Source organism: Cervus canadensis, chromosome 2 (assembly GCF_019320065.1).
Source record: "Cervus canadensis isolate Bull #8, Minnesota chromosome 2, ASM1932006v1, whole genome shotgun sequence".
Lineage (NCBI taxonomy): Eukaryota > Metazoa > Chordata > Mammalia > Artiodactyla > Cervidae > Cervus > Cervus canadensis.
The window spans coordinates 24,656,053-24,680,541 of NC_057387.1; the positions used below are offsets into that span (position 1 = coordinate 24,656,053).

General features: G+C 47.4%; 1 protein-coding gene across 2 annotated transcripts; it reads right to left on the reverse strand.

The window, feature by feature from the left end:
- Positions 1-188: 188 nt before the first annotated feature.
- On the reverse strand, positions 189-23,862 carry TENT5C (terminal nucleotidyltransferase 5C). 2 transcript variants are annotated; one of them, XM_043459658.1, is made up of 2 exons: positions 23,706-23,862; positions 189-5,774 (listed from the first exon to the last, which is right to left on the reverse strand). In XM_043459658.1, exon 2 carries the CDS (start codon positions 5,746-5,748, stop codon positions 4,573-4,575), a length of 1,176 nt encoding a protein of 391 aa, XP_043315593.1. In that variant the 5' UTR covers positions 5,749-5,774; positions 23,706-23,862; the 3' UTR covers positions 189-4,572. The 2 variants fall into 2 exon arrangements, with proteins under 2 accessions (XP_043315593.1, XP_043315599.1); XM_043459664.1 differs by lacking the exon at positions 23,706-23,862 and adding an exon at positions 22,800-22,929.
- Between the last annotated feature and the right edge of the window lie 627 nt (positions 23,863-24,489).

Below are 24,489 nucleotides of genomic sequence, written 5' to 3' on the forward strand. Positions count from 1 at the left end.
TCAACAACAAAGCTCAGTGTAAATCCAAATATTGAAGGAACTACAGCCCCTAAATGTAACCACACATCCCTTTCCCTAGAGAAAGCATCATCTTTCAGACAAGGCTGATCATGTTGATAAACACTCACCTGAAACCTAAAATAAGTTCACCATCCAGGAGACACAAAGAAATGAGCAGAGCCGACACGGTCTTTTTAAATAAATCTTTATTTCTCAAACTCAAAGCTTTATTTCATCAAGTTCTAACACATTTTGCGTTGACAAGTGATTTCACCTGCATCCCATGAGAAGGTCAGTGGCCATTACACCAAAGAGGAAACCTCACACAACCTAAGAGATTAATATTGGAAAGGCTATGCAAGAATAGAATAACAAAAAGCTTTCAATTTAGTCTAATTTGTATCCTTTCATCTATAGTAATTTGGAAATTAATGGATAAAGACTTAATTTTCCTAAAGCAGCAATTTTTCTTTTAATTCGCTAAAAAAAAAAAAAAAAGACCAGATGGCTTGAGTTTTAAAACGCCCAGAGATCCATATTATTTAACGACTTCCTCTTTAGTGGATGGTTTTCTCACCTTCCTATGCAAACACCCTTGACGATTTGCACCAACTCCCACTAGCCCAGGCAAAACTCTTAAGCATTTTCTTTTGCTTCCACTTAAAACTATTTTTTAAGTGATAGGTAAACAAGATTTAGAACTTGACCTCACAAAAAAAAGCATTTTCTTTCCTGATCCTCACCTTGTAAGTCTCCACAAATAATCCTGAAAGGTTGCCTGATCTTTTTAAATATATCCCCTGCTACACACCCCTCCACCGGTGCTCTGAATGGAACTGGCCAAACCAGAGTATGTTCCAAAGTCAGCTGTGACATTCTGGTCTCTGCCAGATGAAAAATTCAAATCCAACCTTGGCAACTGGAAGCTCTTTCACCTCACAGAGTCCACCCCAAGGGTTCTTCCTCAGTGTGGAGCCCCAGTCAGATACCCAGGAAGCAACTTCCCTGGGGAGCATCAGGGTCTCTGCTCACAACTGCAAAACTTTCATTTGTTCTCTGGAAGAGGAAGTTTGAGCTCAGAATCCAGTTGCATCCTAAAACAAGGCACCGGGACCAGAAGGTTAACTGAAAACCAGGTGTTCCTAAAGTTAGGAGGTCGCTTTTGAGTGGCACCACTTCCCAAAGTTCACAAGGCAGTACTAGTTGTAATCTACTGTGAAGGTAATGGACTGGTGCTGGCAGAGGGTGAAGGACAAGAAGATCTGGGGTTTTAGCAATTTGATTACTAATGCATCACCACAAAACACAGGTTCACACACAGCTCTCCTGTGACTCTAATCCCCACGGGGTAAAAAAAAAGTCAAACTGGGGAAAAAAAACAAAAACAAACCTTGAATGCCAAACCACATCTGTTACCACATATTAGGAACCTAGCATCTTTCCTCCCCACATCTCCCAACCTGCCAGGTCCCCCCAGCTGTGAGCCATGCCACCTCCCACATGCAGTCAGCAGGAACCCTGATCTGAAGGTGTCGGTGATGTAGTTTGGTTTCAGAGCTGAAATTATGGAGTGAGGAACAGCATCCCACTGCCAAGGGAAGATTTAAAGGTGAGGTGAAGCTCGAGGCCAGGAATTTGATGCGTCCTCTTTCGCCAACACAAGGGGGGAAGGGTACTGCTTTAATCCCGCGGCTGCTCAACCTGACTCCAAGAAGCAGGCTCGGCTAACAAGCTGCATGCCTGCAAAAAGCATCAGAAAACTGCTCCGAGCCCTGAAGCAAAAGTGAGGCTGCCTGTGTTTATATTAGAACTTGCACTTGAACTCTAGGGCCCTTGGCCCCTGCCAAGTTTCACATTACTCAACACACAAAGAAGAGGAACCACTGGACTCAGTACAGGTTCTGAGTACCTGGTGCTTGTGTGAGCAGCACGAAAGGCAGGTTCCAGCTAGAATTTCCAGACACCTGAAATTCAAGGTTACCTGGTTTATTCCGAAGCAGGCCAGAGGCTCCTAGAGCAGGTAGAGATGCCACTAGCCCAGGAGGTGTTTAAAAGTGCAGCTTCGGTGAGTGCACTTTTTTACCCTGGTGGTTCTAGAACACAGGTCTGCTCTCAAACTTCAAAACGGCTGGGCTGACTAAGAACTTCAGGTGAAGGGCAATCGTGCAGTGGTGGTAAAGAACTCAGGGGCTTGAGACTTCTAGCAACTTCTGTGCCTCCCTTCATCCTTAAAGGACTAGTACCAGACAAGAAGAAAAAAGGTAAGTAGAAAGAACTCCAAGGACAAACTGGAAATTTAATTACTTGATGCAGTTCTGACCCCATCTTCAATTTGGACCCTGGTTACCCTGATCCATGAGCCTTCCAGTGGAAGCAATACTGACTTCTGTGAGCAAGTGCTTATGTTGGCGGCTTCATCATATTTCAAAGCTTTGGTTAAACAGATCTGTTATCTTTGTGCAAACATGTTGCCATCTGACCACAATGGCAGCCTTTTAACGACGTGGATGATCACATAGTTTTTAAAGCTGGGGTTCACTCTTCATTGCCCTTTTTAACACTGAAGCACCCCAGGGCCCCCTCCATGCAGAACCAGTCTTGACTCAAAGCCAGCGGATTCGACTGTAACTATCGGCTCACAGGCAACAGGAGCTGGTTACACTAAGAAGTGGCTTCTATTCACCTTGTCCACAACAGGGATACCAACTAAGCCCTGGGTTTCAGTCACACTTGATCTGCTTTCCAGAGGACCAAGACATCACATTCCAGAACAACAACAAGAACAACAACAACAACAAACCCTGAAAATATAATCTTTAGAAAAAGGTAAACCACTCCTTTTCTACTAAACATTATGGTAACTTCATTGCTTCAAGCAAGGAGAAAACCATCACTCAGGGCTTGGGATTTTTATGGCCACAGGAAAACATCAAAATCAGGAGCATGGATTTGATTAAATCACGTAAGAAACCAAGCTGGCTGGTAACATGGCGTTTCTCTGCCCTTGATAACCCTAAAGTGATGCTTTCTAAGAGATCCCACAAAAAGCTTCAAAACACAAAGTCCCTTATCTAAACCTACTGGGAAAGCAACAGTAGCCTAGAATTCTCCCATTTACTAAGCTTGCTTCAGACTAGAGAATAACACTGTTTTCCTTCTAAAGTGCGAGTATAAACAAGTATGGTCAATCTACCAGCGTAAGGAAGATTCTTCTTCATTCTCTCAATTCTTCCCAAATACACCAGAAATAATCCTCTCGAGGTGCCTTGGGGGCTTGCTCGCACACGAGGCCCAACCGATGGAAGGAGCGTCCACCTCCCACGCAGCAAAGGGATGGCAGGTGCAAATCTAAAGCAATTCTAAACCAGGTTCTGAGTACCTGGTGCTTGTGTGAGCAGCACAGTCCGCACACACGTGGCCCATTCCACAGGTCACTTGGATCTACTGAAATTCCTGCAATTCACCTGCTGTCCAAAAAGCCTGGAGAAGGAAACCACTATTCTTTGAAAAGAAAAAACAAAAACAAAAATCAGCCAAAGTACTCCAGAAAAAACAGCCAGTCATACTTGGAATGTGACCAGAATGGGTTTCCAATTAAAACATGGGAAGCCCCTCGTGTCAGTTACTGCAATGACGCTAGACTCGGCACCGTCCTTCGTCTTGGGAAGAGCAAAACAAAAGTGATGAGCTGATAAGCGGGGGGAGGTGTCATTCAACAAGAATTCCTTACTTAAGAAAAGAAAGATTGAACATTCACGTTTCCTATTTACAATCACCCCCCACCACCACCACAATTCTACTTAACTTTAAGTTGCACATTTTATTTTGTTTTTCAAGTTACATTTCAAGAAAAGGTCATTTTTTTTCTCTCAGCAATACCTCACAATTCCTCGAGATAGCATAGCATCTAAACCATAAACCATATCCCACCAGATCATAAATTCTCCAGCTATCGGCTTTGGTTTATCGAGGAGACAAATCCTCAGCTCCGCTGACAGAGAATAAACATAAGCAGTTTAGCCCCTTGAACAAAATATTAAGCCACAAGAGCACCCTCATGTTTATCATTTTTTTCTGCCTGACTAAAACAGATATAAGAAAATAAGACCATCCGCACAACTTTCACATTAAATGCTGAGAATTTCAAGTGACATCGCCTTGAGGAGGGCTGAGATCACCTCCCCTAGGCTCCAGTGAGGAGCCCAGCAATTGAGGCGCCTCCCGCCCTGCCCACGTGCTTCCCAATCTCAACAACTGCCCGGAGCTCAGACGTTCAGGATGTGGCATGTTAGTGTCTGTCTTGGAAAGATGTGGAGAGGTCATACTGCCTATAGCCTTTTCCAAAGTGGCCCTGGAATAGCAGGTCCTTTTACAGTTGGCTCATGATACACTGGAGACCCATTCCAATGGGCACACAAAGGAAAAAAAAAAAAGCCGAATCAGAGCTGAGTTCCGCTTTAAAAGCCAAACACCTACATCTAGAAGAAGGCTCCCCTAACTGAGAGCCCTGCCCTACCCGGGGTCGGGGGTGGAGGGGGATTCCCCGCTGCGGAAAACCCTCGGGTCTCAAGGTTAGTTACAGGGCAGCCAGGTGGGGTAGGGCTGGCTGTAGGTGAGCGGGGGGTGGGCCACGTAGTAGTTGTTGAAGTTGCCATCGCTGACGTAGGGAGCGGGCTGGTAGTAGCAGGTGACGGTGGTGGCGTTGGGGATGATGTTCTGCTCCGCCAGCACGCGCAGGGCCAGCAGCGAGATGAGGTTCAGGGTCTGCCTGCGCTCGTGGCCCATGAGGCACACGGTGCTCTCGTTGACCACCTTGCGCAGGGTCATGAGGTAGTCGTACTTGCTCCTCTCCTCCTCGGCGAAGTGGTTCTGCAGGTAGGTCTCCAGCTTCCTCTGCTGCTCGAGGATGTCGGGGAAGTCGATGAAGAAGCGGGAGCACATGTAGCGCTCCAGGGTCTTGATCTCCTCCTGGTCGGTGGGCCGGAAGTCCCGCACCAGCAGGTTGCTGTACTTGAGCAGCCCCCCGCCCCGGATCTCCTCGGGGTTCTTGGTGGCGATGAGTCTGTTCTGCAGGTGGTCCAGGGCTTCCTCGAAGTCCCCATACACGCTCTCCCCGATGACCGTGGGGTGCAGCTGCTCGGACAGGGGATGGCCGGAGCAGTCGTAGAAGAAAAGCAGGGAGTCCAGGATGATCTGGAACGAGTCCACGCTGAACTCGAACTGGCGCCGGATGGAGTCGACGAACTTGAGCTCCACGTTGCGCCCGTTCTTGTTGGAGAGGGAGATGAGGCTCCAGCGGTCCGTGTCCGTGCACACCTTCACCAGCTTCTGCACGTAGGCCTCCTTCAGGGTCGTGGGGCTGATCTTGAGCTTGTTCACGCCCTCCGGCAGGAAGTTCAGGAGAGAACACAACACCACATCCCTGACCAGCTGAAACTCGGCCTCTGTGGGCAGAGCCACGTGAAAGATGAGGTCCAGGTCTTTGCAGCCCAACCCGTTGTCTTTGACCAGGACATGGCCGGCCGCAGAGCCGTTCAGCCGGACATCCTGCACTTTGATGCCTGCCTCCTCCAGCCGGCCACGGACAGTCTGCACGATGTCCTTGAGTGTGATCTCCAAGGTGGGGAAGTTGCCTCGCCCATGGATGGGTACCACCTCAGTCAGGACCTCATGCAGACGGCTCACCTGGTCCCAGGTGAGCACGCTGAAGGACACGCAGTCCCTGGTACTGCTGCTCTCCTCTGCCATCTTGGGGGATGTTGTTGCCAGGGAAACTGAAAGGGAGGGGGGGAGAAACAGAGTTAGGGTTCACTTCTCTGTGGCAAAGCAGCTCCGGGGACTCAGAAATGAGGTTGGTTTCTCTCTGAACATCTTCCTTACTGCCAAGTGGTAAAGCGTACATACTGTTGGGTGCTGTGGTGAGGATTAAATGAGTTAAACACATCTAGAACAGTGCCCATGTGGAGTGAGGTCAAAATACACATAAGCTTACCCTGTGCCAATCCGACAACTTGAGCATTTTGTTTTCTATGCTGTGTGTTTGTTTTGCCCGTTTTATCTTCATGAGGGTAGGGTGGGGGTAGAATCTGTGTGTGAGGGCAAGCAGACAAACTCACTAAACCAAGTAACCAAAACACAGCATTATTCAACAGAGGGTCTATAGGTTTTGCTAATTTTCCTTGTTTTCCATGGAAATCGCCTCTCCTGTTTTTGGCTCCCTAACTACATCCTGAGCTGGTTGACACCCAGGCCACAATGCCAACACAGAACACAGCACCCATAAAAGAAGATTTCTTCCTTCCATGAGTAGATGGATTCTCAACTCTAGGCTTAGAACACAGGACCCACAAAAGAAGATTTCTTCTTTCAGTGAATAGATGGATTCTCAACTCTAGGCTTAGTCCTGCTAGAATTAAGTATGCTGGTACCCTCTTCACTTTCAGGAGCCATCAGCCCTGTAACAAACATTCCTGTCATCCAGGGTTGGGCCAAGGAATTGTCTGAATGACAAAATTCCTGAGGAACAAAGGGATAGGTCAGCTAAGTACTGGAACTGCTGACCCAGCAAGGAGGCCCCACCCAGGATGTGGAAAAACTCCTCGGGGAAGTGTGATTTTTCAACTCTATTTTGAAAAAGAATCCCTTCAACCTACCCAAGGGAAACAAAGCTAGCACTCAGTACTAGGAGAAAAAGGTTTCCCAGGGGGCTCAGTGGTAAAGAATCCATCCACCTGCCAATGCAGGAGCCACAGGAGACACAGGTTCGATCCCTGGGTGGGGAAGATCCCCTGGAGAAAGAAATGGCAACACACTCCAGTATTCTTGCCTAGGAAATCGCATGGACAGAAGAGCCTGGAAGGCTTCAGTCCATGGGGTTGCAGAGTTGGACACGACTGAGCACATACGCACTAGGAGAAAAGCATGCCTCTCCAACATCGACTGCTAGAACCACAAAGTTACCCCAGTAACTTTCAACTACGTTATACTGTTCAGAAAACAAAACAACAGATCCCTGGAAATTCTGATGTGGAGTGACAAAAACAGATATATTAGTAAGTCCAGGTACTGTGGCTCCACATGGGTCACGCATTAGCTAGATGGATGGAAGAGACTGAGGTGCTGTCCTCAGACTTCGCAGCAGAGAGGTTTGCCACCCGCTTCACTTTTCTGACTTGGAGACACACAAAACCCATCCCAAGGACCTGCAGCTTCGCTGACTGGAAGCTGCCGCCTTTGCAAGCACACCCAGCATGCGTAGGCCTGGGCTTCCAGCTTGGGTTTTCGGTCCTGTGCTGGTGGTACCAGGGGCCCGTGCCTGACCCACAGAGCTCAGATTGACGGGATGGCTGTCGGTCTGTGTTGGGGGCGCTAAGGCACACACCAAGACAAGCCGCTTTCCAGGAGCCGGCCAGCAAGAAGGAGAGTGACAACATGACATCTCAGTATGAGAAAGAAAATGTACTATGAAGGCAGAAGAAAGACGTGTCAGTTGACCGGGGCAAACAGGAAGGTCACAGAAAAGCTCATTTATGGGGCAGGGATACAAGCCAGCAGGAAGGCAACAAGAGTGCTCAGCTGTGGTAGAAGGCAGCAGGCAGTCGGGAGCCTGGCGAGTTGTCCAATCTGGCCATCATGCGCCTCTCTCCTCAAGTCAGATCACAGGCTCCCTTTAGCAGGGAGGTTAGGGGACTGAATTTGCTGGTTGGCAATGGGAAGGTGGATGACCATGTGATCAAAGCTGGCTCCAGGAAGACGGATGGGGGATGGGTGCCCTTCTGCTTGTTGCTGAAGCAAACTTGCCAAGGGGAAGATGAAACTTTCCCTGCAAACCTGTTTGGACAGCGTTAGAAAGCCCTAGGCTATCTAGATTATCCTATCAAAGCACTTCTAAGTTAAGGATACCAACTGAAATTTGTGATGAAATACTTGATGTTTACTGTGGCTGGCCTTTGGCTTCAAGTCAAATGTGGAACAGTAGAGATCTCTCTTTAATGTGCTCTTATATACACTTGGTTCTTTATGGTCCCTTTAATGATGACGGGCAGAGCATGAAGTACACTTGTGCCAACTCTGCAGGACACCACACAATTAAGTCCAAATGATTATAGAAAAGTATGGCTCCAACTCTGCTTTGACACCCTGCTAAATTATGATTTTGTGACATAGATTTCTGCCAGGTGTGCTGACTTACCTATAAAAATACAACTTGCTTTACACTGTGTATCTGATCTTACTGGGTTTCCAAGGCTCATGTTTCTGATATGGGCATGAGAAGTCACAGCAACACAGGAACTGTGATTCAATCAGTACTTGGAAAAGGAGGAACAATTAATTTTAAGAAAATCTCCAGGAAGAAACTCAATAATGCTATAGAGGTGAATAGCTGTAGGAATCATTTTTGTCCTCACTTTTAAGGACTTGTTTTTTTAAAAAAAAGAAAAGTCATCTAGAGTTAAAGTCAGGACTGCTCCCACCTCTAGAACAGTGACTCTTAACATTAGAACTAGGACATCTTAGACCTGGGAGAATATGAGGAAAGCTATCACTTGTTCTTGGGGGTGGCAGGGGGTGGCAGAGGGGGCAGTGGGAAGGTGGGGGAGTACATATGCATGAAAATTTTCATATATTTTTAAATCTCTGAACTTGTCATAGATTCAAAGTTAGAATCTATTTTAGACTGAAAATTTGTAAGGTTCTAATGGGATGAGGGGGAGGAACAGTCAAAAAAGTTATGAAAAAATGGAATGAGGTCTACTAGCATGGTAGGAGATATTATGAAGCCACAAAAATTGAAACAGCATAGTACTGACACAAAAAGATGGACAAATTTATAAAACAGAATTTTTAAAAATCAAAAGGAAATAATAAAAAAAGGCATTCAAAATAGAAAAGGGAAAATTGGGACATCTGGGTAGTTATTGAGATTTAAAAAATAAGATGGCTCTTTGCTTATGTCAATCTAAGATCTAAAAGATGAATCAAAGACTTCATCTTCTAGTGTAAAAAGATGAAGCCCTAAGAGTAATAGAAAAAACATGAAATTTATGCAAATTTACACAGAATAGGTATTCCTTTCTACATCACACAGCAGTCACAAAAAGTGATGCATTTGCCTATATAAAAATTAAAGTATCTATATGGTGAAAACACTATAAAGAAGTGAGAGGACAAAAGTAGGAAAATACTCATAATATTAGACAAAGTACTCACTTCCTTAATGAATAAGCAGCTCTCATGCATCAGAAATACTAGAACCCTAAGATAAAAGAAAGGGCAGAGGATGTAACAGTGGCTCAGACACCTGTAACATATTCAACCTTACCTTAAGGGGCGGGCAAACTCAGACTTCATGTACCAGTTTTATCTATCAGACTAGCAAAGACCAATAAGCAGACACTTTCGGTACACTGCCCAGGGGTTCCCTCTGAAGAACAATGTGGGACTCTCAATTTTAAGTGGACCTATTCTTTGGCATAGCAATTCTACTTCTGGGAAGTCTACCCTGGATTTTATTCTATGAGTACACTTGCAAGTATGCACAAGGATATTCACTGAAGTATTCTTTATAAAGCTACAAATAGTCATCAGTAAAAAAGGTTAAATGACTTGATGCGTCTATACAACAGGATACAAATGCATGCAGTTGTCCCTAAGAATGGTGGTAGCTCTATCTGTATGAATATGAAATGCTTATCAAGATTAATAAAAAAGCAAGTCTGAAACTGTGTGTAAAGGCACAAGTCTATGCTTATACAACCAAAAATCCCTGAAAGGATACATAAGCTCAGCTTACATCAAATACCACTTCCAGGCTAGGGTACAAAGGAAACTTGTTTTATTTCTTTTGAATTTGGAACTTACATATATATTAATTGAAAAAAGTTAAAATCTTATGAGCCATGTTCCAGAATCTCTCCCCTATGAAACTTCTAATCTGCTACCGTGTTTACGCTCTTTAATTCCTTTCTTTGCAGCCCATCCCACCATCCCCATACCCATTTATCAACATCAAATGCACTTAGAAGCTTCCCCCACTTTCAGCCTAAAAACTGATCTCTAGAGGGGCAGGATGAGGGGGAGGGACAGTTCTGATCTGGAAGGGCTTTTATGCAATTTTCTACTTATGTGTTGTCTAAAAGATGACGTCCACTGTGGGTATATTATTTAAAAAAAAAAACGACTTTCAATGGGTAAGCCATCTCATCTAGTGTCATTCTATTTAGCATACAAAAATGTTTTCTGTAGTTTCACAAGAATTACTGTTTCCCATTTCAGATGTACTATAGCTATGTCTATACACATAGCTATAATGAGAGAGCTGTATGTCTATAGCTATATGTGAGAGTTGGACCATAAAGAAGGCTGAGTGCTAAAGAATTGATGCTTTCAAACTGTGGGGCTGGAGAAGACTCTTGAGAATCTTTTGGACTACAAGGAGATCAAACCAGTCAATCTTAAAGGAAATCAACCTTAAATGTTCATTGGAAGGACTGATGCTGAAACTGAAGCTCCAACACTCTGGCCACCTGGTGCAAAGAGCCAACTCATTGGAAAAGACCTGGATGTTGGGAAAGATTGAGAGCAAGAGGAGAAGAGGGCGACAGAGGATGAGATCATTAGATAGCATCACCGACTCAGCAGACATGAATTTGAGCAAACTCCAGGAGAGAGTGAAGGACAGGGAAGCCTGGTGTGCTGCAGTCCATGGGGTCACAAAGAGCTGGACACAACTGAGCAACTGAACAACAACAGCTGTCCTCATGGTGTTGCTGATTATTGGTTGCAGTTGCAAGAACCTTAATAAATGCAATAAACACTTTTTCAGGAACCCAAGGTGCCTATGGTTGGCATCTTCCATGTCAACAACTTCTGATACATATATGAATAGTGGAGTTAATTCTCAGAAAAAAAAAAAAAACAGTCTATATAAAAGCACAGCGTGGGACATATGCTAAGTCCATGGTATAGTTGTTTTTTCTTTTTTGGCTAACTTTGAATTGGTCTATACACATTTGTCCATTTAGTTACTCTTTAGATTCAGTCATGAAGCCTGAGGTTTTCTCTGTTTGTTGATACATACATCATTTTTAAAAAAGCTTTTATTTATTTATTTGACCATGCCGCTTGTTATGCAGGATCTTAGTTCCCCCACCAAGAATTGAACCCATGCCCCTTGCAGCGGAAGTAGAGTCTTAACTACTGGAACGCTAGGAAAGTCCCCATGGTATAGTTTTTAATTCTCTCAATTTATCATGACTTAGATCTGGAGGAGCTCTTGAAGCTATTGAAAGTTCCAATTTAGGTTGTGTTTGTATTTGTGGTTTAGCTTATGAGAAGTGTCCCAAATAAGTTAACGATGCCCATTAGACATAAATCCTTTGTTTTCCCTCATCCAGCCAAACAATTTCAAGTACCAAAGTACATTTACAAGTTACTTAGACAAATGTGGTATGACTAGAATAAATCTAAGTCGTAGGCCTCAGTGCTTAGATTACACCCCAGAACTTTGTGTAACAGTAGTTTTTAACTACTAGAGATCAACACTGATATAATCCCCATATAAGAGAATTACTTGAAACAGTCTCAACTCATGAAAGGCCCTGGTTAAAGGCAAATTCTAATTAGCAGAATTAACAAAATAGTAAACAGAACACAAAATAATTTGAAGCCTGGTAAATTCAAATGAAAGTGCTTTTTACTCTCTTTTCACTGTCTTTACTGTCCTTTTACTGCCCTTTTACTGTCTGAGAAGCATATTCATTGAATTTGCTCAATAGAAATTAGGAAAGGTGGGAACCACTATTTCTCATTGATTTGAAAATTTAGGCACCTTTTTAGGCACAATGAGGATGAAGAGTTGCCTGCTCAATTTAAGCTACTTAATCTTCTAAAAAGTTTGGCTCATGATGAACTATCTTAGGTACCCTTAAATTCCCTTTTCTTTTAGCATCTGGCTGCAGCAGCAGGATAAAATACACACGAGTGGAAAACAGCTTTGCAGAGATGGCAGCACAAGGTAAGAGGAAAAGATGAACTAAAGCCCAAAGATGACACCAAGCTCCCTGAGGACAAGAGGATGTCTAACTTATCTTTGTTTCCCACTGCCTAGCACACTCAAGGCAGTTGGATCTGAAAACCAGTCTGAGCCTTCATTGAAAAGAAAAAAAAAAAAATGCCATTTCCAGTCCTGGTGGTTCAGAGGGTAAAGCGTTTGCCTGCAATGCGGGAAACCTGGGTTCAATCCCTGGGTCAGGAAGATCCCCTGGAGAAGGAAATGGCAACCCACTCTAGTATTCTTGCCTGGAGAGTCCAACGGACGGAGGAGCCTGGTGGGCTACAGTCCACGGGGTCGCCAAGAGTCGGACACGACTGAGTAACTTCACTTTCACTTTCAGTCTTGCTCCCTAGTTTATCTAGACCCCAGAAACCAGAGTGACAGACTATGAAAGCATGAAGGGACGTCAGGCGAGCAAAAGGACAGGCAGGTGGACAGGTTGGAGACAAATGCTAAGAGCACTCGTAATACTTTCAAGCCTCATGGTCGAGGGCTAGTGTCAAATCAGCATTGATTCCTCTGTGTGCCTGGCATTAGAGGTAGAAGTACCCAGAGTCCTCAGCACGTGTGGAGAGGTACATCTGTGAAGTTAAAGAATGGTATATATTTACGTCTAGGTCCCGACATTTGTCATGGAAGTCCCAGAAGGTTCTGTGGAAAAACTGCAGTGTGAAACAGGGTGCTCTTAGCTGTGGCAGCCACTCCATCCAGCCCGCAGAGAGCTAAGCGGCACCTCTGCCCCTGACCCTGCTGTGGGCTTAAGAACACAAAGGAACTCAACCCAGTTCAGCATTCCTTTGATGACAACATGCCCTCATACTGCTAACCGGGTGTTACCTCAATGGTCTGGATCTTCCTAGTGACCCTTTCCAGCTCAGGGTCAGAGACCTGGCTGTGGATAGTGGACCAAGCCTCGTGTCAGGGTCCCAGGGAGGTGTGTGTATATGGGACAAAGACCCTCATCACCCTGGTTCCTGGCCCTGGGGGCACCCATGTTCCACATGAACTCTCCTCCGTGCACAACTGAGGGCACTTTAAGCAAAAAGAAACTACTTCCTTGCTTATAAAAGCCTAGATAATTTAAACAGAAGTGAAAGTAGATGGCAACACCCATCATAACATCCCATCCCACCCCTTCCCTCATCTAGCTGAGTGAATGGAAACCACAGCTCTGGGCCTATTTCTTTTTTCCTATAAAATAATGGTGTAGAGGTGTGCGGGCAAGCAGACAGAAGAGTACTTAGTACAAGCCACTCCATGTCCAATCCCATTAATCCTTACAAGCACACTACATGAAAGTGAAAGTCGTTCAGTCATGTCTGACTCTTTGCATGGACCCCACGGACTGTAGCCCACCAGGCTCCTCTGTCCATGGAATTCTCCAGGCAAAAATACAGGAGTGGGTTGCCATTTCCTCTTCCAGGGGATCTTCCTGCCACAGGGATCCAACCCCAGTCTCCTGCATTGCAGGCAGGCAGATTCTTTACCGTCTGAGCCACCAGGGTAGCCCACACAAAGAATAACGATCAGGAAAGATTAAGTGAATTGACCCCAGGTCCTCAACTCTGGAGCTAATGTTCTGACTCTCAGAACTGGTGGCAAATTCCACCCAGGTCGAATTCTGCCAGTAGTGAGTGGCAGATGGGGAGAGGATAGTAAGCTCATGCTACAAACCCACATGTACACTGGGATGACCAGTTCTTGCTGCTACCAAAGTGATCTTTCCTGAAACAGAAATGTTATTGGTCTTATCCAAATAAGGGAGAAAGCTGCCTTCTGCTAACTATGTAACCATGACACCTTGTCTTCCCATCACCCCTCATCCCCACCATATACACTAAAGACAGCAAAGCTTCAGTCAACCAGCCTTCACTGCCAGCTTGACTGCAGACTCCAGCTAAGCAAAAGATGTAAGTCAGGATTCGGTGGCTTAGAGGTGCCCCTCAGAGAGACACCAGTGAACCTAAGCCCTTGCCAGGGTGCAGGAAATCCTAGCTCTCAGTGGGGGGGGGGGGGGGGCGGTGCCTGCACATCAACTGTTTCATAACAGAAACATTTAACTATTTCTCAACCACATCCTTTCCTCACTGGGTTAACTTCACCATGTGCTCAGATGCTCTGGCCAGTACTGATAGGTGCAGAGCCTTCCAGGGGCTCTTCCTATAGAGAGGGCTGCAGGTAGGGGACACCAAATGGGACTAGAGCTTTGGCCAGGTGACCTATGAGCCACTAAACCAAATATCTGACAATGTCCCAAACAGATGGCATCATCTACTCAGTGGACATGAGTTCAAACAAACACCGAGAGACAGTGAAGGACAGGGAAGCCTGGCAAGCTGCAGCCCATGGGGTCACAAACAGTCGGACACAACTGAGCGACTGAACGACAACAAACAGGCAGCAAAATAGTGCTGGAAGTTCATGGGGATCAACCTGCTTGATTCCTAAAACAATCCTGCAAGGGAGATACTATTTCCTTACTTTTAAAGGTGGGGAAGCTAGGGAACAGAGAGACTACACGTTAACTGTCCAAGGACACACCACTCAGGAGACAGAAATGGGCCTTAGGCGGCTTCCTGAGAGGCAGGTAGCTTTGGTGTGCATGCTGGGGTGGGAGCACAGCTTTGAAGGTAAGCTGGTTGCTCAGGAAGTTGTAGGAAGAAGATGGCAATAAGAAGAAAAGAGAGAAGAAAGGTATGAAGCTTTGTTATAAGATGGTGGCAAAGAAGTTGGCCAGAAGTGCTAAGGCCCCCTCGGTGGAGTAACACCAGATGGCAACTGCCCAAGCAAGGCCTTTAGAACCAGAGTATCTAACAACTGTCAGCACAGAACTCTCGCCCTCAAAAGCATCACGGATGTGAGGGTGTACCCAGCCTGGTGGGAACCACCAGAATTGAACGTAACTAAGTACAGACATGCTACATAGTCATGCGAATGCATGTCATAAAGCAACAATGGCTGAGAGGTGAAGGCCTGGGATCCTCCCTTCTGCGGAAGCTCCAGAATGCTGGCCAGGTCAGGAGTGGTGGTGAGTTCAGAGAAAGCAAGTCAGGAAGCGAGAGGGAAGCCAGGAATGGAAGGAGCTGGGGCAGTCAGCTTGCTGAGCATTAAGAGGAAACAGTAATAGCACAAGAAGGAGTTTTTAGGAATGAGCTGATCCAGGTCTGGATCTGCAACTAAGGTGCATGCCCCGCTCACAGAATAAAGGAGCAGCCTTTGGGAGTTGCTCTGGTGGCTGGAAGATCAGGACTGTGAATCTGCTGACGAAGCAACAGAACAGGATACTCCCTGCAGACAAGAGGGCAATTTGATGGGATCCGAGAACAGATAGCCCCACTGGAGCTGCGGAGAAGAGGTAGACAAATTGGCAAGAAGTGACCAGAACCCCAAGGGCTGACGCAGGAAGGAGAGCTGAAACACACCTGAAAACAGCAGCAGCCTGGAACAGACTGACAAACGCCTGCACGTTGGACCTAAGGCTGGACACCTGCCTCTTTTCCCACCAGCATGCAGTCTGACCCCTGACAACCTTTTATCCTCGAGAGAGAGTCAGGCGCTTGGAATGACCATGGACTTGATATATGCTGCAGCAGATAAGTGGGCAGAAAGCAGAAAAACCAGGGTCAACAGGGATTCAGTCTTCTGCAGTGAAATCCTCCTTCACTCCTTGAATTCCTAGGGTGGTGAAGGCCGAAGTTATCTAGGACCAGGGGGCAGCCTGAGGAAGCCATCTGTCTGCCAGCCCCTTGGCAGGGCCCCGGGTGAGCCCACCACCTGCAAGGCAGCCACATTCTAGAAGCTCTCCCACCAGCCCAAAACACACTACAAAGTCACAGATAACCAAGACGCACACCTGTGGTTTATGTACACGGAGTAAGAGTTTACATTAATCAACCGCCCAGAGCAACAGAACCAGATACAATAATGCCCTGTTTATTAAAAGGATAAGAAAATACATTCCTTGTTGACTTTTTCCAAGAAGTTATGTTTACAGCTGAAGTCACGATGTTGAAGCTGAAGCTCCAATACTTTGGCCACCTGATGTGAAGAGCCGACTCATTGGAAAGGACCCTGAGGCTGGGAAAGAATGAGGGCAGGAGGAGAAGGGGACGACAGAGGATGAGATGGTTGGATGGCATCATTGACTCAATGGACATGAGTTTGAGCAAACTCCGGAAGATGGTGAAGGACAGGGAAGCCTGGCGTGCTGCAGTCCATGGGGTTGCAAAGAGTTGGACACAACTGAGCAACTGAACAACAACAATAATGTTTACAGCTGCTCATTCAACCACCCGCAGACACACTCCACCTCTGTCAGAAGAAAAAAGTGCCCCTTGCCTCAAAGCCATGCCCAGTTCTCGGGTCAGTGATACAACAACTCAGCAGGTGGTCTTTTCTCACCCAGCTCCGGCACACTCAGCCAGAAGCCTCAATCTATTTTCTCAGAGTTATCAGCCTCCTCCTGGTCATTGAGCTCTGATGTTTACTAGAGTCAAAAAATTTGGTTCAGTTCCCACAGCGACTGCGATGCTGCCTGAGCCAAAGGCAGAGTCTCCCAGGTGGAAGTGGAAGCAGGCACAGAGGCTAATGCCCCCTCGCTCTGCCCAGGTTTTCCCCGAGAGAGGAATCTACGAGCAGCCCCTCCCCACTGATGCCAACATATAGTTTTTCCTGGCTATCAATGCCTGGGCCCCACCCACAGACACCCACCCTACGATGACTCCAAACAGAAAGCTTGCTCCTGTCTTTCAAAATAGGACGCTTAAGCAAGTGTGGCTGGAGAGATAACGCTGGAAGAAGTCATGCTGTGGCAGCAAAACAGCATGAGACAGAATCAAAACACTGGCCCAGATGTTATAACAGGAACACCACAGAAGTTCAAGTGCTTAAATGAATACCCTGAATCGTGGCAAATGCAAATATTAACAAGATCAGAACACAGATATCTTTGGAAGGGAGAGGGGCATAGAAGCCTTGATGCTTCCAAGGTGTCAGCATGATTAAGTGCTACATACACAACTGGAAATAATCCGTGTTGCTACTGGGTACCTCCCTCCCTCCTACCAAATGCCTCTTTCTGAAGCAGAGATGTTACCGGTCTGAACTCATTTAAAGAGATCCCCAGAGCCGGTCCCACAGTTTTAGACATTGACTAGGCTGAGAAAATAGGATGATTCCAAGGAGACCTTACAGTAAAGATGAACAAGTTTACGTACAATCCATAGGGTTTAAGGGCTGAGAGCTTCCAGGTTTGATCAAGGGTTATGTCCACAAGCTACTTTACCATCTAACTTTCTGGTTCAGAGCTCTGAACAGTTGTCAGTTGTCTAAAAGGACAACTCAGTCAGCTAAAAGCCCCATCTCATCACAAGCAGCATACTTGGGCCTTATCAGCAAAGGGACAATCAACTCTCAGTTGCTCAAATGCAGCACAGCACTTCTCCTACTCTGAACATATACAACCCCCTTCACTGATACCTAGCAGGAGCTGCCTTCATTTCCATGAGGATGCTAATTACATACACAGTTCCATGCCAGTTTTAGTTTTGCACAGATCCTTCCCTGCAGAGTTAACTTTCACATAGCAGGTACCTGACCTCCAGGTACTGAGCATGGTGGCGGCCAGAGTGAAGATCACCAGGCTCAGTGGTCCCTCTGGTATCATCATAAATACTGCTAAGAACAGAAATTTATTAGGTAGGAGGGTGGGGAGGTGGGAAGGGAGTGAAGGGATGGGATTGAAGTAAAGGAATGAGACCATGGAGCGATGTCTGTTTCTGCACCAATGGCCAAACCACCCCCTTGTCTGTGGTGTCCCCCACTGTGTGAAGCCCAATCATGCATATGGCTCACTGGGATGCTTGTCATCAAATTAGCATTTACCAAGTAGCATCAAACAGCATCATGTGTTGCTGTTATCAGGCATCTTGTAGACACCTTTTACATAACAGCTATTTCTTCTCCCATTTTCAAGTTTTAATTGTTGACTAATTAAATTTTGGACTCCTGCTCCCTGGCCAGTCTCAGAAGATTTTACCTGCAGTTCTTTGAAATTCTATAACATTATGATTATTCTCTATAAAACTATAGAAAAACAAGAGAATGCACGCAGGACTAGGACTCAAACACCCTGTATTTCAGTGTCAGGTCTGACACACACAGTGAATGATTACCAGTCAATAGGCCACAATGACTGAGCTTCCTTTCGTTCTTTTGGATATCAGAGTGCCTACAGCATTCTGAGTACTGCTCTAGGAGCTTACGATCCATGAGGAAGCAGAGACCAAGATCTCTGCCCTCACAGAGCTTAGATTCTAGCTCACACTCCTTCTCTAAAACCTCCTGTTATTAACTCTTGACTCCCATGCACAGAGAATCAGGATTTGAGAATTAAACATTTTTTGCAGATGGCCTGGATCTGTGCCACCTGATAATGCACCACAAGCTGTTGGGCACCTGAAATGGGGCAAGTCCAAACTGAGATGTGCTGTCTACATAAAATATACACTGGATTTTAAGCACTCCATACAAGGGTTTGGAAAAGTAAAATAACCCTTAATATTTTTATATTGATGACACATTATCTTTTCAATGTTTGACATGATGGGTTAAATAAATTTTTTTTCACCTGTTTATTGTAATGTGACTATTAGGAATGTAATCATGATTCATATCTCTGTCGTCCTTCTTACAATGAAGAAACTAAAGAGGTCGAATTTGAAGAAATAGTGGTGCTTCCAGGGCCAGAACCCAGGTGTCCTTATAACTAAGGCAGCTTCAGAGGTGGGGGAGGGGTGGGGGGAGTGGAGAAGGATGAAGACAGCAAAGGGGCTGGGCAAGGGAGACAGCAGAAGTGCCCATGCCTCATCCAACACCCTCGGGCCAGCACCTGGACACAGAGCAGGTGCCAAGGCAGTGCCCAGTTCATCTCTGTGTCTGGATCAGCACTCTTCCCAGGGTTGGCCAAGCCCACACAGAGTCAGTTGACTGAGGTGGTCCTGACAACCTCAACCATCACAAGCATGGGTCAGGGATAAACAGGGTATGTCTGGGGGAATGGGGTAGCATTCCAGGCAAGGTGGAGGATCACCCCTCCTCACATTCTAGTAAGGGCTACGCAGGGCGAGAAATGCTTACGATGCCAATACGAGATGGTGGGAACAGTTAGTTCAAGGTTCATTGATAATTTTCTTCTCAAAATGCGTTAACAGGGAGTGAATATAGAGACAGATATGGAATTTTCTGTGCTCATCCAATGTTAACATCAGGTTTAAAAAAAAATAAAAGAAACAAAATAAGGTACAAGGTAGAACTGTAAAGAAGTACTGATGAGGAGGGGGTGGGATACGGGCATCCCCCAGTGGGGTAAGAACATAAGTTTCTGAGAAGGGTCCAGAACTAGGTCAAAACGGAATATGGGAAAGGAGGAGGAGCATTAGCTTGTTCAAATATTTGAATGTGTGTTCCATGAGGTAAGGGAGGACAGTTAGGAAGGGAGGTCAGGAACCAATGGAAGGTGGGAAAGGTACAGGTCCCAGAAGGAGCCAGTCTTCTAGAGGGATGGGTAGTGCCTACGAGCTTGTGAAGGCGCTGGAGGTGGCTGGCGGGTGGAGAGCTGGCCGGAGGGAGGGAGAGGCGCTGGGCTGCCGCTCTCATGAAGCAGCTGTCTGCAGACTGAAACCAGGTCAGCGATGGCAGCGGGAAACAAAAAGTTCAAAAAGAGAAAGACTCAGCAGATCGAGCAGCCGAGTGAACATGGAGAGAGAAAGGCTGAGTGAGCGTTGTGAGGCTGTGCTGGGTGGATGCGCAGAGGGAAAGAGCTTGAAGGGAGTGGGTTCTGGAGCTTGGCCTGAGGACTTCCAGCTGTCGGCCAATTAGTCGTCACTGCCCATGGGCTCCAAACCTACTCCCTGGAGGCCTCTGTTTTTAAAGAGGCCCCGAAGCCACCCAGCATTTTGGGCCTGCAGCTTTCGATCCAAAAATGTGTTCCAGCACCTTGGCCCACCAGGACACCATCCCCTGAAAGGTGCTTCCCTCTCTGGAGGAATGGCAGTAGATCTAGTTAACAGGCACACAGGCCCCACATCCAGCATTCGGCAATGAGCACAGACTCCTGCCCCTGGGGCTCACGTGCCAGTGGCTGCAATAAATCGGCAAAATCCGAGTGCCCCGGGGACATTCTGAGGCTGACCCAGCTCCATTTGCATCCAGAGCATTTCCATGGGCCTTTTCACATACCATTCCCTTGGCCTCCTTGGCACCTGGCACAAACGCCTGCCTCGGAAGCACTTAACCACTTACGAACTCGGTCACTGTTATCCAAGAAATAAACACTTTACACAGTTGGGTGACCAAGACTCCCAAAGGCTCCGAGACTAAAAAACATCCTACATGGAGAGTTGCTTAACGTCAGCAATTATTTCTTCACATTTGTTTTCTCCTATTGTTCCAAGAGGTTCTGCAAACAGTTCTAGAACAGGCTACAGGGCCCAGCTGCACAAAATCTATGAATTCTAAACAATTCATAAGGCTTTCTTACACAGTTGGGCTATACAAAGATGCCATTCTCATTTAGAATTCCTCTAAACAATTAAAATCTCAAAATTAAGCTTCCTCATTAACACATGTAGTAAAAGGATAAAAAAGTTCGAGACCAGAAGCTCCAGAAGCATCACAGATCCGCACTCTGCTGTACCCAAATGGCTTTAAACACATAAACATTTCTTGAAACACAGAGGTGTTGGCTTCATCACAATACTGCTTATGCCAATTTATTTAACATGTTACAGTCAAAATACTAAGATGGCAGAAAGCATTTTTATATATTGCCTCGTTTACCTAAGTGACCACACACAAAAGCAATGGACCTTATCTAACTGGAGTAATGTTTTATCCCAAGAAACACCAGACTCTGCCGTGGCTTCCCCTTAAGCCCCGTCCCCATCCCTTAACAACAAGATGCAGCTCAGGGTCTGGGACAGACTGCGAAACCCAAACACAACATCACAGGTTTAACTTAACTCATGAAACTAGTCCTGGGTATCTACAAGATGTTTTCTTGGTAACACTGAAAGGGTTTACCACATCCGTTCACTGTTCTTGGTTTGTCATTCTTCAGGGACTGACACCACACACACGACACATCAAAGATGAAAATGCAGACAAAGGTACGACATAATCGAGCAGCTGAAAAAATCGTGTCATTTTCTAATTTTGCATCGAATGTGCCAAGTTTCTGGCACTGGGAGAACAAGGACGCTCCAGTCCACAGGAAGTTATCTTTAATGCCGGGCAGTTCCTCAGACTCTCCTAAATGTGAGGACTTCTCTGTTCTGATGGGCAGTGCTCAATGTGTACAAGCTGGTCTGGCCTTGAACAGGGCCACGCGCAGGCTCAGTGGGGCACTGCTGGGGGTGGGGGTGGGGCCGGCCAGCGGCTGCAACTCAGGATGTGATTCGGTGGCTACTTGCACTCTCAGGAGAGCTGAGGATGCTAAGTAGGCAGAGCCCGGGTGCTTGACTAAATCATGGCCATTCTGACAAACAGGCCAAGTACCAGCCAATCCTTTCCTTCAATTGCCCCAGCTTAATCTCTGGATACAAGGTAGGTATCCTGGAAGAAACTAAAAGGGTGCTGCTACTTATTCCCTGAACACACAGTAACTTATGAAATTTGGGACTGTTGTTTGGGGTAATAATTTAGAGGCAGAAAAAAAAGTGTTGTTTTTTTTTTTTACTTTGATGTTAAAGTTATCCCCAGCTACCTGAACAATTATATACAATATACCCAAATCTGCTTTCCAAAAACTCCTTATTGAGAATAAGTGGACTCTAAAGGTGTGGGTATACCTTAAGATACAAGTTTTTAGTTATCTCAAGTAAAAGCTTGACTCCAGAGATACTAAATTTTCTATCTTCACAAACAAGAATGTCAAAGGGCAGAACTCCTGCTGCCCCACCTCCGAGCTTCCCTGAAAGGGAGAAAGTCAGCGTTTTCCAGTGCACACCCCACCCCCTTGGATAGCAGAGTCTCAGGGTCTCCAGTTCGGGACTCAGTCCCCCCGTAACACCTCTGCGGATTTAAGAAGGCACAATTCCTGGTAAGCACTCCTACCCCCCTGACGGCTTTGGCTCCCTTCCCGGCTGGCTTCCCTGCCAAGTCACTCACGTTGAAAGGTTAGTGTAGCCAACAATGGCCACTCACATCCCACCCCCACCATCACCACCCGCTGCAGGCAGCTGGGCCAGGCCAGGAACCTACTTCAGGAGGATTTAATAATCTTCACTTTACTTCCTGGGGAGCTTCAGGTTCCCAACCTCCCTACCAAATCTCCTGAATACCAACTGTCACAATACAAATGATTACACAGTCTTTATAAAGCTTCCTGTAATAAGTGCCCTGTAACACTCCACGGTGTGCACGTTATAACTACATTACAAACAAATGGACATTTAAATGGCAGCTGGTCCCTACCTAAGACAAAGATTTAGTCAGCCCTTCAGAAGCCTCCCTTCGGACCAAAAAGAAAAATAAAGAAAGAAAGAAGGGGCAGGCGGGCAAGGCGACCGAGCGGATCCCTCCCGCGGGGTCCATTCCTAACAGTCGGTTCTAGTGAGCTCGGGTCATCTCGCACTCTCCAGAGAAACTCGCCAGGCATTTCCCCGGAAATCATCCCTTTCCTTCGAGGTAGCTCCGTTCTGTTTTCTCCGACAAGCGTTCTGCGTTTAGGTGTGCAGTTACCAACCTGTTTCTCTTCAGGTTCGTCCCCCTCGTCCGACTCCCTCCCACCTCCGCGATCTGGACTGCGACACCTCCCGGGCACCGCGCCTCTAAGCCGCCCGCGGCTCCGCTAGCCGAGTCCGCTGACGGCCGTGGCTTTCAGTAGACAGGCTAAGCAAGTTTCACTCCTACAAGGGGAGGAACCAGATCACCGACGCAGTATTCCCGACGAGTTTCCGAGAGAGGAACAGCGCACCAGTCACTCGCTTGGATCGCTTTGCGGCTCTCGGTGTTCCCAGTCTAGTGAAAACCCAGGAAAACTTAGGGATCTCCGCCCTCTCCTCCAAAACCCGTCTCGGGTTCCCAGGCCAGATACAGTCACGGACCGCTGCGTCCCTAACTGCGCCTTCCGAAACCGCCGCATTTGAATTCGCTCTTGGCCGGCTGGCCGAGGTATGCACGCCCGCGGGAGCGCCGGGGCGAGCCCGAAAGACCGCAAGGGAGGCAGGGGTGGCGCGGGAGCCGTCGGACCCGGGGAAGGAGCCGAAGGCCCCCATCACACACTCTTCGGCCGTCCGGCCCGCGCCCGGCCACTGCGCAGTCTGCGGGACGCGCGCAGCAGGAACTCGCTGAAGTTTGCCAGCCCCAGCCGAAGTCTCTGGAAAGTTGCAGCTCCCTCTCGGAGCGTCTCGCCTGGCCCACGGGGTTGGTCCGTCTAGGGGGCGGGGGTGACGTCGCGGGAGCTGGAGGCAAAGGGAGAGCAGGGGCCCGACACCTGTCCGTACCCACCCCCTCCGGCCCCCGCGCCCCCACCAGGCTCGGCGAAGACTAGAGCTCTGCTGGGCCAGGGTAGACCCCCCCGAAGGCAGAGCGCGCGGCTCTCCGGGACTGCGCATCCTCGCACCTTTAGAGGAGGGGGCCATGGACTCACCTGGGCGGCGGCGGAGACCACTGAGGCAGGTCCTTGGCTTGGGCAGCCCCCCAGCAGGAGCGGCGCGGTCACTACAGCCCCCGGGCAGCGGCACTGAGTGAGCCGTCTTGCCGCCGCCCCCTCCGTTCTTATACGGCCTAACCACGCCCCCGCCCTCCGCCACCGCCCCCACCCCCGCCCCTTAGCCTGCCCTCCCGGGGGAGCGAGGGGCGGGGCGGGGCGGAGCCGGCGCCCACAGGATCCTTCCGCCTGGGCGCTGACGGCAAGGGCAGGGCAAAAGGTGCCCTCTGATTGGCTCCTCGAGTGAATGGTTGCTGAGAGACGAGTAAATCTTCGGCGGCGGGAAGGGGCCGGGGTGCCCAAGAAGGTAGCACTGCGCAGGCGCAATAGGCAGGGGCTGCGTCGACAACCCCATAACTTTGGTGTTAATGGGACTCCTTTCTTTCTACTTTCCGCTACCCTCTTTTCCCCCATTCCTATCATAACTTCTCACCCAAGTTTTTCCCATCTCTATTCCGCTCCCTCGCAGGACTGTTTTTCTTTAGCTTCTCTGTGGATTTTCGCTTTAGGTCTCTAGGAGTGGGGAGTGAAACCCCCAAGCCTACGTCCGACGTGTGTTTTGAAGTCGGGAAAAACTTCTGACTGCTGAGCAGGGCGAGCCTTCCTGAATCCCCACGCAAATTGCCTGGAGGTCGTTGGGGAAAGGACCGGCACAGTTGGTTCTCTGGCGCAGTTACCACCTGTGTGCAGTTAGAGGGACTGAGGGCCTGGAGGAATCCATCGC